Source organism: Piliocolobus tephrosceles, chromosome 6 (genome assembly GCF_002776525.5).
Source record: "Piliocolobus tephrosceles isolate RC106 chromosome 6, ASM277652v3, whole genome shotgun sequence".
Taxonomy (NCBI): domain Eukaryota; kingdom Metazoa; phylum Chordata; class Mammalia; order Primates; family Cercopithecidae; genus Piliocolobus; species Piliocolobus tephrosceles.
Genome location: NC_045439.1, coordinates 102,489,079 through 102,501,948, shown reverse-complemented (window position 1 = coordinate 102,501,948; position 12,870 = coordinate 102,489,079). Strand labels below are relative to the sequence as shown.

The 12,870-nt window shown below is 37.1% G+C and overlaps 1 protein-coding gene across 8 annotated transcripts in view; it reads right to left on the bottom strand.

Moving 5' to 3' along the window:
- The window catches only part of HERC1 (HECT and RLD domain containing E3 ubiquitin protein ligase family member 1), a 228,558-nt gene that overhangs the window by 81,322 nt on the left and 134,366 nt on the right, over positions 1-12,870 (bottom strand). For all 8 annotated transcript variants that reach the window (XM_026455079.1, XM_026455086.1, XM_026455083.1 and 5 more), the window contains exons 26-30: positions 5,564-5,832; positions 2,945-3,160; positions 1,596-1,716; positions 1,130-1,367; positions 782-975 (exon numbers count right to left, since the gene is read on the bottom strand). In XM_026455079.1, coding sequence (XP_026310864.1) covers positions 782-975; positions 1,130-1,367; positions 1,596-1,716; positions 2,945-3,160; positions 5,564-5,832 — 1,038 coding nt within the window. The remainder of the gene's footprint in view (positions 1-781; positions 976-1,129; positions 1,368-1,595; positions 1,717-2,944; positions 3,161-5,563; positions 5,833-12,870) is intronic.

Genomic DNA, 12,870 nt, shown 5'->3' with positions numbered 1-12,870 from the left:
AAAGTGCAGTGGTGTGGTATCGGCTCACTGCAACCTCCACCACTGCACTTTAGCCTGGATGACAGAGCGGGACCCTGTCTCAAAAAGAAAAAAAAAAATTCCCCCAGGCTGGAGTGCAGTAGCGTGATCTGGGCTCACTGCTGCCTCTGCCTCCCGGATTCAAGCAATTCTCGTGCTTTAGCCTCCTGAGTAGCTGGCACTACAGGCATGGGTCACCATGCCAGGCTAATTTTTTTTTTTTAAGTAGAGATGGGGTTCCACTATGTTGCCCAGGCTGATCTTGAACTCCTGGGCTCAAGCAATCCATCCGCCTCGGCCTCCCAAAATGTTGGGATTACGGGTATGAGCCAGTGCGCCTGGCCTGGGGGAAAATTTAGGTCAGGACTTAGGTTAGAGATGGCTTGTCAGGATCAAGGTTAGAGATGGCTTGTCAGGAATAAACGATAAGAAAATATCTGAGTTTCCCCCTAGGCAAAATACAACCTGGGGAAAATCAGTCATCTAAAATCTAGGTCTCAGAGCCCAGACAGCCAAGGAAAGGTTGAACCTAGAGAATGGGCAGTATGGTCACAACATCAGGGGTAACAGACTCTAAGGAGAGGATGTTTGGTCAGAAGCTCATCTAAACCACATATATGTGAAGAGAAAAGGGATTTGTAAATAAACAAATAAAAATCCCGTCATAGTTCATAAGGAAGAGTAACTCTACATTCTAATCATATGCACACAATGGGGATTTAATAAATGCTTGTAAGTAAAGACAGAAAGAGGCTTACATTACCTCTGAAATCTTTCTTCTCAGTTTCTCCACTGGAGTCAACTTTTTTTTCTTCTTCTTCACCCTCTTCTTGCTCCCCTTCCCCAAAAGAGGCCATATGAAGTACACCAGTTTGGGACAATAAATTCTTCAACTGACTACAGAGTAGATCCAACAAGGATTGAACTACTTTGGGACTCAGTTTATCCGCATAGGTCCTATGTAAAATAAAAGAAAAAAATAAGTGGCAAAAACACAGAAGGGCAAACATTGTGCTTAAACACATAAAGCAGAATAGAGGGAAAGGGGGGATTCTAAAATGGAGGAAGATCAGGCCTCATACAGTTCTACAAAGACATCTACCATACTTACCCAGTAGTGATGGCTAGAATCTGGAGCAACCTTGTACTGGCCACTTTCAAAGCTGTGCTGAGCTGGGAAACACCCGTCTTTGGCAACAACTGCAGGGGCTGTCCTAGCATGGTGTCTGTGCCACACAACTGTGACAATACGTTTAGCAGACCAGTGGAAATTGCCAAAGAAACATCTACTGGTTGATAATGAACACTTAGGGCAAAAACCGTAACCAGAAGGAGACGTTGCTGGGCTTCTAAAAGACAAAGAGACAGTTAAGAATCTTCCTTTCAGTAAACAAAATATTAAAATGAATCATTTTCTAAAATATTAATAGTAACATGAAACACTATTTTTAATTATTTATTCTTTACGTATAAGTTTATCTACTAATGTTAAACACAAAACATAGCACGTAACTAGTACCATAACCTCAGGGTAAAATGTAACCTATACTGCGTATTTGCAGGGACAGTTTACTTACCAATGTGATGCTTGTTTGCTTGCAGGGCTCTTTCCAGGGTAGCAGACAACTGTTGATAAATTTTATGCACAGCTACCTGGATTTCAATCTGAATATTTCTTTTAGCTGCTCTGATCCCATCCTGAATTACACATAAAGATTTACTTTTTCTATTAGCAACAATAATACCTGCTTGCAAAAAGAAGTAATAACATTTTATTTCTAGTCTATGCCAGAGCCTTATGATGGTATTTAATTATTTACTATATTTCACTATATAAAAGTTTATAATAATTTTTTTTTTCTTTTTTGAGGCAGGGTCTCACTGTATCACCCATGCTGGGGTGCAGTGGTGCAATCCTGGCTCACTGCAACTTCCACCTCCCAGGCTCAAGCAATCCTCCCATCTCAGCCTCCCAAGTAGCTGAGACTACAGGTACATACCACCACACTCGGCTAATTTTTTGTATTTTCTGTAGAGACAGGGTTTAGCCATATCGTCCAGGCTGGTCTTAAACTCCTGAGCTCAAGCAATCCAACAGCCTCGGCCTCCCAAAGGGTTGGGATTACAGGTGTGAGCCACCATGCCCAGCCTCCAAATTTAATTTTAAATGCTTGATAATTCTTGAGTCTGCATAATCTTTTTTTTTTTTTTGGAGATGGAGTCTCGCTCTGTTGCCCAGGCTGGAGTGTAGTGACACGATCTCAGCTCACTGCAACCTCCACCTCGCGGGTTCAAGCAATTCTCCCTGCCTCAGCCTCCTGAGTAGCTCAGATTACAGGCACCTGCCACCACGCCCAGCTAATTTTTTGCATTTTTAGTAGAGACGAGGTTTCGCCATGTTGGCCAGGCTGGTCCTGAACTCCTGACCTCAGGTGATCCGACCACCTCAGCCTCCCAAAGTGCTAGGATTACAGGTGTGAGCCACTGCACCCAGCCGAGTCTGTATAATCTTTCTATATCCTTACAAAGCAGTTTTTCCTGCCTAAATATGAAAGACATAAAGATAACACTTTTTTTCCCCTAAGTTATCAAAGGAATCACACAAACTAGGTAAATGATCAAATCTAAAACGTAGGCTCTTGAAACCCATCCTCCCAAACTCCAATCCCTATCCTAATTTGGATCTATTCCCATCCAAACTGGCTAATAAAACTGAGCCAGAAAATAATCTACAATAGTACAATAGTACCATGGCTCACCTAATCTCAACCGCAATATTTAGGAAATGAAACCAATGAGCTATCTTAAAAAATTTAAAGTCTTTGTATTTTTAAACTGAATTATAAATACCAAAAAGCTTCACATTATTAAAGTGGCTTTGTAAAATGACAGTTAAAATCTGTATATACTGCAAGGTGTCACCTACCTGATAGTGATGCAATCGGCCACTCTCTCCCTTGGATCCTGTGTGTCCAACAGTGCCTAAACCAAAACACCCTGCTAGGAACTGCAGCCTCACAGACGTGAGTAGTGTGGATGACTGGAAGCCTGAACTCAACCTGCTTCCTGCCAGTGAGATGCTACCTTTTTCTTCCATCCCAGACAATAGAACGAGGATCTGATGAAGTGCCTCTAAACGAAGCTTGAGGAAAAAAACATATTTTAGAGTTCTTCACTGAACTCAGACACAAAGAAACTCTGGATGCCAAAGACAGTATTTTTAACACTTAGAAAATTCTGACATTTCATATGAAGCTATTCTACGATACACATTTATTTTATTATTACTTTTTATGAAGATATTTCTAAAAATTCTATAAACATACTTCAGAATAAAAAAGGTTAGAGTACAATAGGAAAAGTAGTAGCTCTGGATGTAGGAGACATGGTTTCAGGGACAGACTCTTTTACTGTGTGGCCTTGGGAAAGTCTCTTAACTTACTGAATTTGTTTCTTCATGTATAAAATAAGACTAATAATACCTTATCTAATCTATTCACACAGCTACTGTGAAGCTCACAAGGAGATGTATGTGAAGGTTTCAAAACTTTAAGGTAGCACTGCTATTGCTTTCTTTATTAAGCTTACATAGAATGAATACTCTTCAGCCTAGGAATGAGAAATACTTCTGAAATATTTCTCTGTGGTTTTCTTGAACTTCTACCCCTATTTTCCCTAGGAAGACACTCCCCATCACTGTAGCTGATCAGCTTATCCTTCTTCTTCTAAAACATTATTTTGAAATAATTTTAAATATACGGAGAAGTTGTAAAGATGGTCAGAGAGTTCTTGTATACTCTTCCTTTAGCTTCTCCTAATGTTAACATCTTACATAACCATTGTACATTTATGAAAACTAAGACATTAACATTGGTATAATACTATTAACTAAACCTAAAGTAAAATAGTATTAGTTAAAATACTTTGTTTCGATTTTAGTTTTTCCATAATGTTCATTTCCTGTTCCAGGATCTAATCCTATATACTGCATTGCATTTAGGTGCCATGACTTTTCAGTCTCTCCTACCCTGTGACAGATTCTGTCTTTCCTTATTTTTCACGACCTTGACACTCTGGAAGAGCTGTTCAGGTATTTTATAGATGTCCCTAAATTTTGGGTTGTCTGATTTTTTTTCTCATGATTACACTGGAATTACGGATTTGGGGGAATACCATATAAAGTGTTCTCATCACACTATATCAACAGTACATTATTTCAACATGTACTCATCACCAATACTGGTGATACTAATCTTGATTTTTTTGTTTGTTTGTTTTTTTGAGATGGAGTTTCACTCTTGTTGTCCAGGCTGGAGTGCAGTGGCATGATCTCAGCTCACGGCAACCTCTGCCTCCTGGGTTCAAGTGATTCTCCCACCTCAGCCTCCCAAGTAGCTGGAATTACAGGTGTCTGCCACCACGCCCAGCTAATTTTTGTATTTTTAGTAGAGACAGGGTTTCACTATGTTGACCAGGCTGGTCTCAAACTCCTGACCTCAGGTGATCCACCCACCTCAGCCTCCCAAAGTGCTGGGATTACAGGCGTAAGCCATTGTGCCCAGCCAATCTTAATAATTTAGTTCAGGCGATACCTGCCAGGTTTCTGCAATGTAAAGTTACAATTTTATCTCCTTCCCATAGTCTATTTGTCAGAAGCAAGCCACTAAGTCCAGCCCACCTTCAAGGAGCGAAGAATTAATCTCCACTTCCTGCAGGGAGAACTATGAAAGAATTGGGGACATGTTAAAATCACAATAATTAATAAATATTTGGGGGGAGATACCTTAAGGCTATGCAAACATCTTATGTCTCTTTCAAGTTTTGCTCACTCATTTTAGCATTCATTAGTGGGTCTTCATTGCAGCAATTATTTCTGTGAGGTTCTAATCTGAAGCAGGTGTCTAATTTAAACTGAGACAAATGGGTCAAAAATGAAGGCTCAGGGCCAGGAGCAGTGGCTCAGGAGGCCTGTAATCTCAGTACTTTGGGAGGCCAAGGCAAGTGGATCACCTGAGGTCAGGAGATCGAGACCAGTCTGGTCATCGTGGTGAAACTCTATCTCTACTAATAATACAAAAAAATTAGCCAAGCATGGTAGCGCACACCTATAATCTCTGCTACTCAGGAGGCTGAGGTAAGAGAATCGCTTGAACCTGGGAGGCAGAGGTTCCAGAGAGCCAAGATCTCGCCATTGCACTACAGCCTGGGCAACAAGAGCTAAACTCCATCTCCAACAAAAAGAAAAAAAAAAAACAGCTCTGATGACCCCTATTGTCATCAACCAGTCTCACCCTAGTTACTAGGAGACATGTAAAGACTTCTGAGTATACTGTTCTGAGAGATGACAATTTTAAAATGCACTTTTGTCTACTTCAAACAAAATAATGTGCTGTTCTAGTTAAGAAAGTTATGTTTAAAAGCTCAGGTAGAGGAAAGGTGAAGGCAAGAAACAGAAGAAAAGGAAAAGTTTTCCCTAGAACTATACATTCAATGGTTCAGTTTAAGCTTCCAGAGCTCTCATAAGAAGTAAATATCAAAGACTTACTTCTGCCCTTAACTGCTGCTGTTCCATTGCAATGATGGAGGCCTGGGGACTTGTAGACATACTTTCCTCTGGCTCTTTAAAACCTGGGGCATTCCCCACATCTCCACTCACAAAGCTTACAACATTTTCAATCAAAGTGTGAACTCCCAAAGACTTGGTAAGATCAAAATCAGACTCAAAGGAATAGGAGGAGTTGCATAACCAGTCTCTGCTATGTTTCAGGCGAGCCCAAGAATCACTCAGGGATTCCAACTGACTGTGCATAGGACCTATATACAAACAAAATAAACATATATCAACAGCAATCAAGTGGAGTATACATTCTGAAACTAGATAAGGCTGAGTGCTGCTACCATAACCAACTGGTGAAAAATGGATACTTATGTTTGAATACACGCATGCATTAAGTGATTCTGAGCAAAATGCTTTGGTAAAAACAACAAACAAACAAAAATTAGAGCAATGTAAGAAAATAAAGGGAAAGCCCTGTTTGATGTACCAGTGTCTCTGTAAGCGCTTTAGCAACACGCTGCCACAAGAAAAAGAAAGGCAGAAGCTGTTCTCAAAATGCTTAGCTTAAAATGCTCTGCAGTATTAAACCAGATCATCATTTACGAACAAAAAGGAACTAGGCACTTAAGACACTGCTGGTAAGACCTACTCAAAACAAAGATTTCATCTAATTCAACACTATTATTACAAAGAGCAAGTTAAGACTGAACAAAGTCTCTACATATCTGCAATGAAACATTACCAAAAAATGAATATAGAAGGGCAAGTAAACTTACACAAAAAGGAGACACAAACATCACCCTTTGGGTTTCATTAATATAAGGAACATTCTCACTGACTGTGTCATGTGCATATTTACTGCAGGTTGTGAAACTCCTATATAGAGGAAGCAAAGTTTCACAGACAAGAATATATGAGATTTACTGTAAAATGATACCTATATAAAATTATCAAGTGGCATCAAAATAGTTGCTAAATATAATACCATTAGATTTGCCAGTGGGTATTTTTTAAGTTAAAATATTTACGTTAGACAGCAAAATGTTAACATGTTTGAACACAAGGGCAACTGACCAAGTCATATGTCAATATTAGCTTTAAATAAATATATAAATGTCCAATTCTTACAAATCTTTATAATTTAACTGATCTCAGGTACATGAATTTGATTAACTACAATCCTTTTGTTCATGACATCTTCTCATCATTGGTCCATGCATGGCCCAATTTTGAAATCACGTATTTATAATAAATATCTGTGAACACAAGAACTAGAAAACTAACAGTAACTTCTATCTATTTACTCCTCCTCCAGCCCATCTCTTGCTACCTAAAGTTTTATTATCCTAAAGCCTGGGTTTGTTATTTCCTTATTTTTATTGTTTTAATGTATTCCTAAGATGAATAATGGTTTTAGTTGTCGTTGACTTTTAAAAGAGTTATCATTTTATATCAACTTTTTGGACATACTCTTTTCATTCAATATAATATTGTTAACATTCATCCATATTACTATGCGTAACCATGGTTCATTTATTTGATTGCTGTATAATATCCTATTATGTGAATATACTAAATTTCTCAATTAGGAAAGCATCTTAAGGTACCCAATTAAATATGAATGATACAAATTATATCAGTTATATAACTAGACAGAAAAGTTTGGGAAGATAACTCTTAAACACTAATGCCCACAGAGAAAACAAACTAACACAATATTCAATGTATAATCTTATTTTTTAATTACTATACTGGTGTCAAACCCTAGGACTTCAAAATTCATAACAGGGAGCTAACATTATAAAGTAACTATGAAATAGTTTATATTTATCCTAGTAAAATAATGTAGAATGGCAAAGAATATATGGTTTATCTGCCTTCTGTGTTTTAGTAAGAATTATTAAGATTAAAAAAGGCTTAATTTTCACCACTGCACTCCAGTCTGAGTGATGGGGTGAGACCCTGCCTCCAAAGAAAAAAACCTTAATTTTCAGTCTTGCTGAACATGAAAAATAACAACCTAGCAAACAATTTCCCCAAATTGTAGAGCTGAATATTCTTTCATGTAACACAGAAAAGACTGAAAATCCAAAGAATAGTATCACAGATGCATAATGCATTAAGTTGAAAATATTTCAAGAATAAAGCGGAAGCTAATGCAAAAAATACATACATTCTTTTTTCATTTCCTTAAAGCACCTCAAATTCAGAATCTGTATTTAGCTTTAACTTACAAATAACAGCTTCTGACTCGGGGGGTGTTTTTTATTTTTAATAATAAAATCTCAGAAAAAAAGGTTCTTCTAGTTACTAATACTTATAAATTACTTTTCAAAATGAATACAAAATGTGGAAGGAACTAGTATCAGAACTGCAGAAGAAAAAGAGACCTTAAGGATTATTTAGTCCAATTTTCACAATTGAGGAAACAGAGGCACAAAAAAATTGGTTTGTCAAATAATGACATTAATTCCTTAATTTTATGGGAGGAAGTCTTACATATTCATTATTAACCAACTCACAAATCACTGAAGGAAATTTCAATTGCCTGCCTATATAAAGGTTCACTCGTGAATCTACCAATATTGAACTGTCTTCATATAAACCAAAATATTCTATGGAATGGCTGACAAAGCCCAAAATTAAATCCTCTGCAATTTAAAGCAGGGGTCGGCAAACTTTTTCTGTAAACGGCCAGATAGTAAATATTTTTGGCTTTGCAGACCATAAGGTCTCTGTTACAATTACACAACTCTGCTGTTGTAGTATGAAAGCAACCGCTTAAACAAATGAGTGTGGCTGTGTTCCAATAAAACCTGATAAACAAAAATAGATGCCAGGCCAGTCTTGGCCTCCCAGCTGTAGTCTGCTGAGCCCTAACAGATGAAATTAACCCAAATGTAACTTAGTATAAATAAAATATTAAGAACAGGAAACACACTATACAGAAGCATCAGGATAAATAATTTCCAACAAAATATTTAGTTTGACATGAAAAATACTTGAAACACAAAAACTTATAATTTGGAAATGGGAGATGAAAGAACTTAAATTTTTTTAAAAGTATAACAATCTGATAACTTTGGTTTGCTCTGTACTATCTGAATATAGGAAATATTATATCTGAAAGGGATATTAAAAGCTTCTACATAACAATTGAGACTAAGCCCAAATCTTGGTATTATTTCATAATCACCTATTATATAAAGAAAATGCAAAATCCAACAAAAAAATTTTGAGATTGTTTACTTGTCCTTACAAGTTTGGTTTTTAAATGGAATTTTCAAAATGAACATGGCACAGCTGCAATACATACTTTATAAACCATAAAATATGTAGGCAAGCTAAAAGGGGAAAAAAATTAAACATGCCATCATGTACTTGCTTGAAGCTCTTCTTTTTTCTGGGGCTCAACTGGCCAAAAAGGAGTAAATACACTACCACACGAGAATCAGAAAACAAAAGGAGAAATTTGATACAGGAGAGAAACATTTACATTTAATTTTCTTTATATCATCTAATTTGAAATGCACAGACAAAACAGCATTTCGCCCATACATGTTATACCATGAAACACACATGTTGATAAATGTTTCTAGTATTATTTTAGCAATAAAACCCTAACAAAATATTTAAAGACCTAGGGGTGAAAATCAAACCACACAGTATTTTAACTAATAAGATTTCTGATGTTGCTTCTTAAGTTGCTGCTTTGATATCCCACAACTTTTCACTATATCATCTTCAGCTTAAATATGAAAACTAAAATCAAGTATCTGCAAAAAGGTACTGTCTTTCTGTGAACAATCAGCTTAGTTTTGTACAACCACAGCAAATCTTTTTAAGTTTTATCAAAGTACCAAATTACTAACATATTTTTACAGGTTTTGTCAAGAATTTTATCAGGCTGTTATGAAAATTAAATGAATTACTATAATATTTGTGAAGGGCTTAGAACAATGCCCATATAGTAAGTAGTTTATAAATGTTTACTAAATACAAATTTCATATTGCCTCTGAGGTGCTAAGCAGAAGAAATGTTTCATCCACCTCTTTTAGAAGTAAATTTAGCTGGCCGGGCACAGTGGCTCACGCCTGTAATCCTAGCACTTCGGGAGACCAAGGCGGGGTGATCAAGACCAGTTGAACCAGAAGTTCAAGACCAGCCTGACCAACATACTGAAACCTCGTCTCTACTAAAAATACAAAACTTAGCTGGGCATAGTGGCACATGCCTGTAATCCCAGCTACTCGGGAGGCTGAGGCAGGAGAACTGCTTGAATGGGAACCTGGGAGGAGACTGCAGTAAGCCAAGATGACGCCACTGCACTCCAGCCTGGGCTACAGAGCAAGACTGTCTCAAAAAAAAAAAAATTTAGCTTTGATGCCTCTGAAAAGCTGAGCACAGTGGCTGAACTAAATGTATCTGCCCACATTTCTCTGCCCCTTCCTACATATTCACTTTCTTAAACCAAAGACTAAGACCAATTGTGAAACATTAACTCAAGTGAGGGGAGAAAAAGGCGCAATCGTGGTTCAACAGTGTGAATCTTAGTATCCCCATTGTCAAATACTGAGATTACAGGTAATGGGCCCTCTCAAGGAGGAGCCTTTCAGGCATGGAAAGAGCAGTTGAAAATGTGTATACCCCCGTTGTCATTTACACATCCATTTAACTTCAGTAAACAGGATATAATCAACATCATTATCTCTCTCCTCTTCCTCTCATCAGACTTTTAGTAATTCAAGACCACTGAGACTAGTAACTGCAAATGCTGTTATGAGGGAAAAAATTTTACATTTCCTCCTCAAAATATTGGAAGGGGTAAACAAGCACACAGAATTCTTGGCCAGGCACGGTGGCTCATTTCTGTACTTCCAGCACTTTGGGAGGCCAAGGTGGGCGGATTGCTTGAGCCCAGTTCAAGACCAGCCTGAGCAACATGACGAAACCCCGTTTCTACAAAATAAAAAAATAAAATAAATAAATAAATAAATAAAATTAGCCAGGCATAGTGGCATGTGCCTGTAGTCCCTCCCAGCTACTTGAGAGGCTGAGATGGGAGGGTCACTTGAGTCCGGGGAAGTTGAGCCTGCAGTGACCTGTGATCGCACCACTGTACTCCAGCCTGGGTGACAGAGCAAGACACTATCTCAAAAAAAAAAAAGGAAAGGAAAAAAAAGAGAATTCTCACTTGGCTGGACATTTTTTTGTCCTTCATGGCTCAAGTCAGAATCAGAACACTCAACAGTTTGAATGGCTCCCAAACAGTTCTCAGACTTGGCAGGTTCAACTGCCTAAATGAAGATATTATGGCTTAAGGCATCTGGTCCATATTGATAGAAAAGAAAAAAAAAACAGTCATTTATTTTACTATCATTTTAAAGCAAAACAAACAAAAAAACCCACTGTGTCAAAGGGCAGTCACTAAATATACAATATTTTTGTAAAATCTCTTTGAAAATATAATCTCTTAAATATGTTATATCCATGCCTAAGTAATTTACATCCAAATTAGTTTTTTCTTAGTTCAAAGATGAAGATTCTACTTTTATTCCAAGGACATTATTTTGCCACACGCTGACCTGGTTAAGAAAAGACTGAATCTCAAATTACAGTTCCATAAGCATGATAGAGATTTGAGAGAAAAGAACAATTTTAACCAATGAACTATTACTTATAAATATAAACTTAAGTAATACAGTATAAACTATAAATTGGATCTCTTACGCTACTCTGTAAGTCTGGAGCCATTTTCTCTCTAGCACCAAATGACATACATTTATTAATATAACATACAACTTTTAGTAACTATATTCACCTGAGCTAAACAAAATTAGGAAAGTAAATCTGTTTCAAAAATTTAATTCTTAAGTCAAAAGAATTACCAATTTTCAAAGAATTACCAAATAATAAAATGCATATTGCACATTATACTAAACATCACTTCATTTTTTTGGTATCACAAATACTCTGTAATCTTTTTTTTTAAAGAAACTCAGCAGCTTTGGTATGTTATAGCCTCAAAAGATTTTTCAAAAAGCAAGCTCTGGCTTTATTCTTCCTAATATTTCAGAGAAATCGTTCTCTGTATTCTTTTTTTTGAGACAGGGTCTCACTGTTGTCACATAGGCTGGAGTGCAGTTGCATGATCACAGTACCCTGCATCTCAAATTCCTGGGCTCCTGTGATTTTCCCACCTCAGCCTCCTGAGTAGCTAGAAATACAGGTGCATGCATCAATGCCTAGCTTTTTTTTTTCTTTTTGGTAGAGACAGGGGTCTCACTATGTTGCCCAGACTAGCCTTCCAAAGTGCTGGGATTACAGGTGTGAGCCACCACACCTGGCCCATTCTTTCTATTCTAATTGTAATTAAATAATTAAATATTGCCAAATTTTAAGTAACAACATTTATTCTTTTGAGTTATATACATGAAAATGAAAAAATTATGTGTGCATTTCTTTTCATTTCTCAGGTTTTTTTCTATGGACGAGAAACCTAACATTCTGCCAAGTAAGCTATTAAGAGAAGGGTTTCATTCTGAAATATAAAAGATTTAATATCATGAAAAAAAAATTTTTTCACAGGCTTTCAGAAATCTGCCACTAGTGGCAGTTTTTGACATTTTACATTTTCACAACCACTTAATAAATGGTTTTAAACAAAAGTACCAGTTAGGGCAGGCATGGTGGCTCAAGCATACAATAATCCCAGCACCTTGGGAGGCCAAGGTGGGAGGACTGCTTGAGCCCAGGAGTTCGAGATCAGCCTGGGCAAACAGGGAGACCTTATCTCTACAAAAATAATAAACTAGCTGAGCACTGTGGTGCACAACTGTAGTCCCAACTACTCTGGAGGATGGGGAAGGATGATCCCTTGAGCCCAGGAGGCCAAGGCTGCAGTGAGCTATGACGGTGTCACTACACTCCAGCCTGGACAACAGAGCAAGATCCCGTCTCCAAAAAAAAAAAAAAAAAAAAAAAAAGCAGTACCAGTTAATAGAGAAATATACTTGAGAGTTTTTAGTTATCCTTGGATTTATATTATCTAAAACTGCTTGTTTTTCCTCAATTTGTACACACAATCATGAGTTAATTATATTATTCATTAACAAAAGACCTTAACTCTCAATGACACTCTAAGTTGTTCCTCATGAAATTTTTTTTTAGTTTTTTATGTAAGAGATAAAGCATCTCTTACATGCTTTATCTTAATAGGCCAAGAGGGAAAAAAAATAGAAACTTTCCATTTCAAAGTGTGTGTACATGTATATGGGGTAAGAAGTTCTCCCTG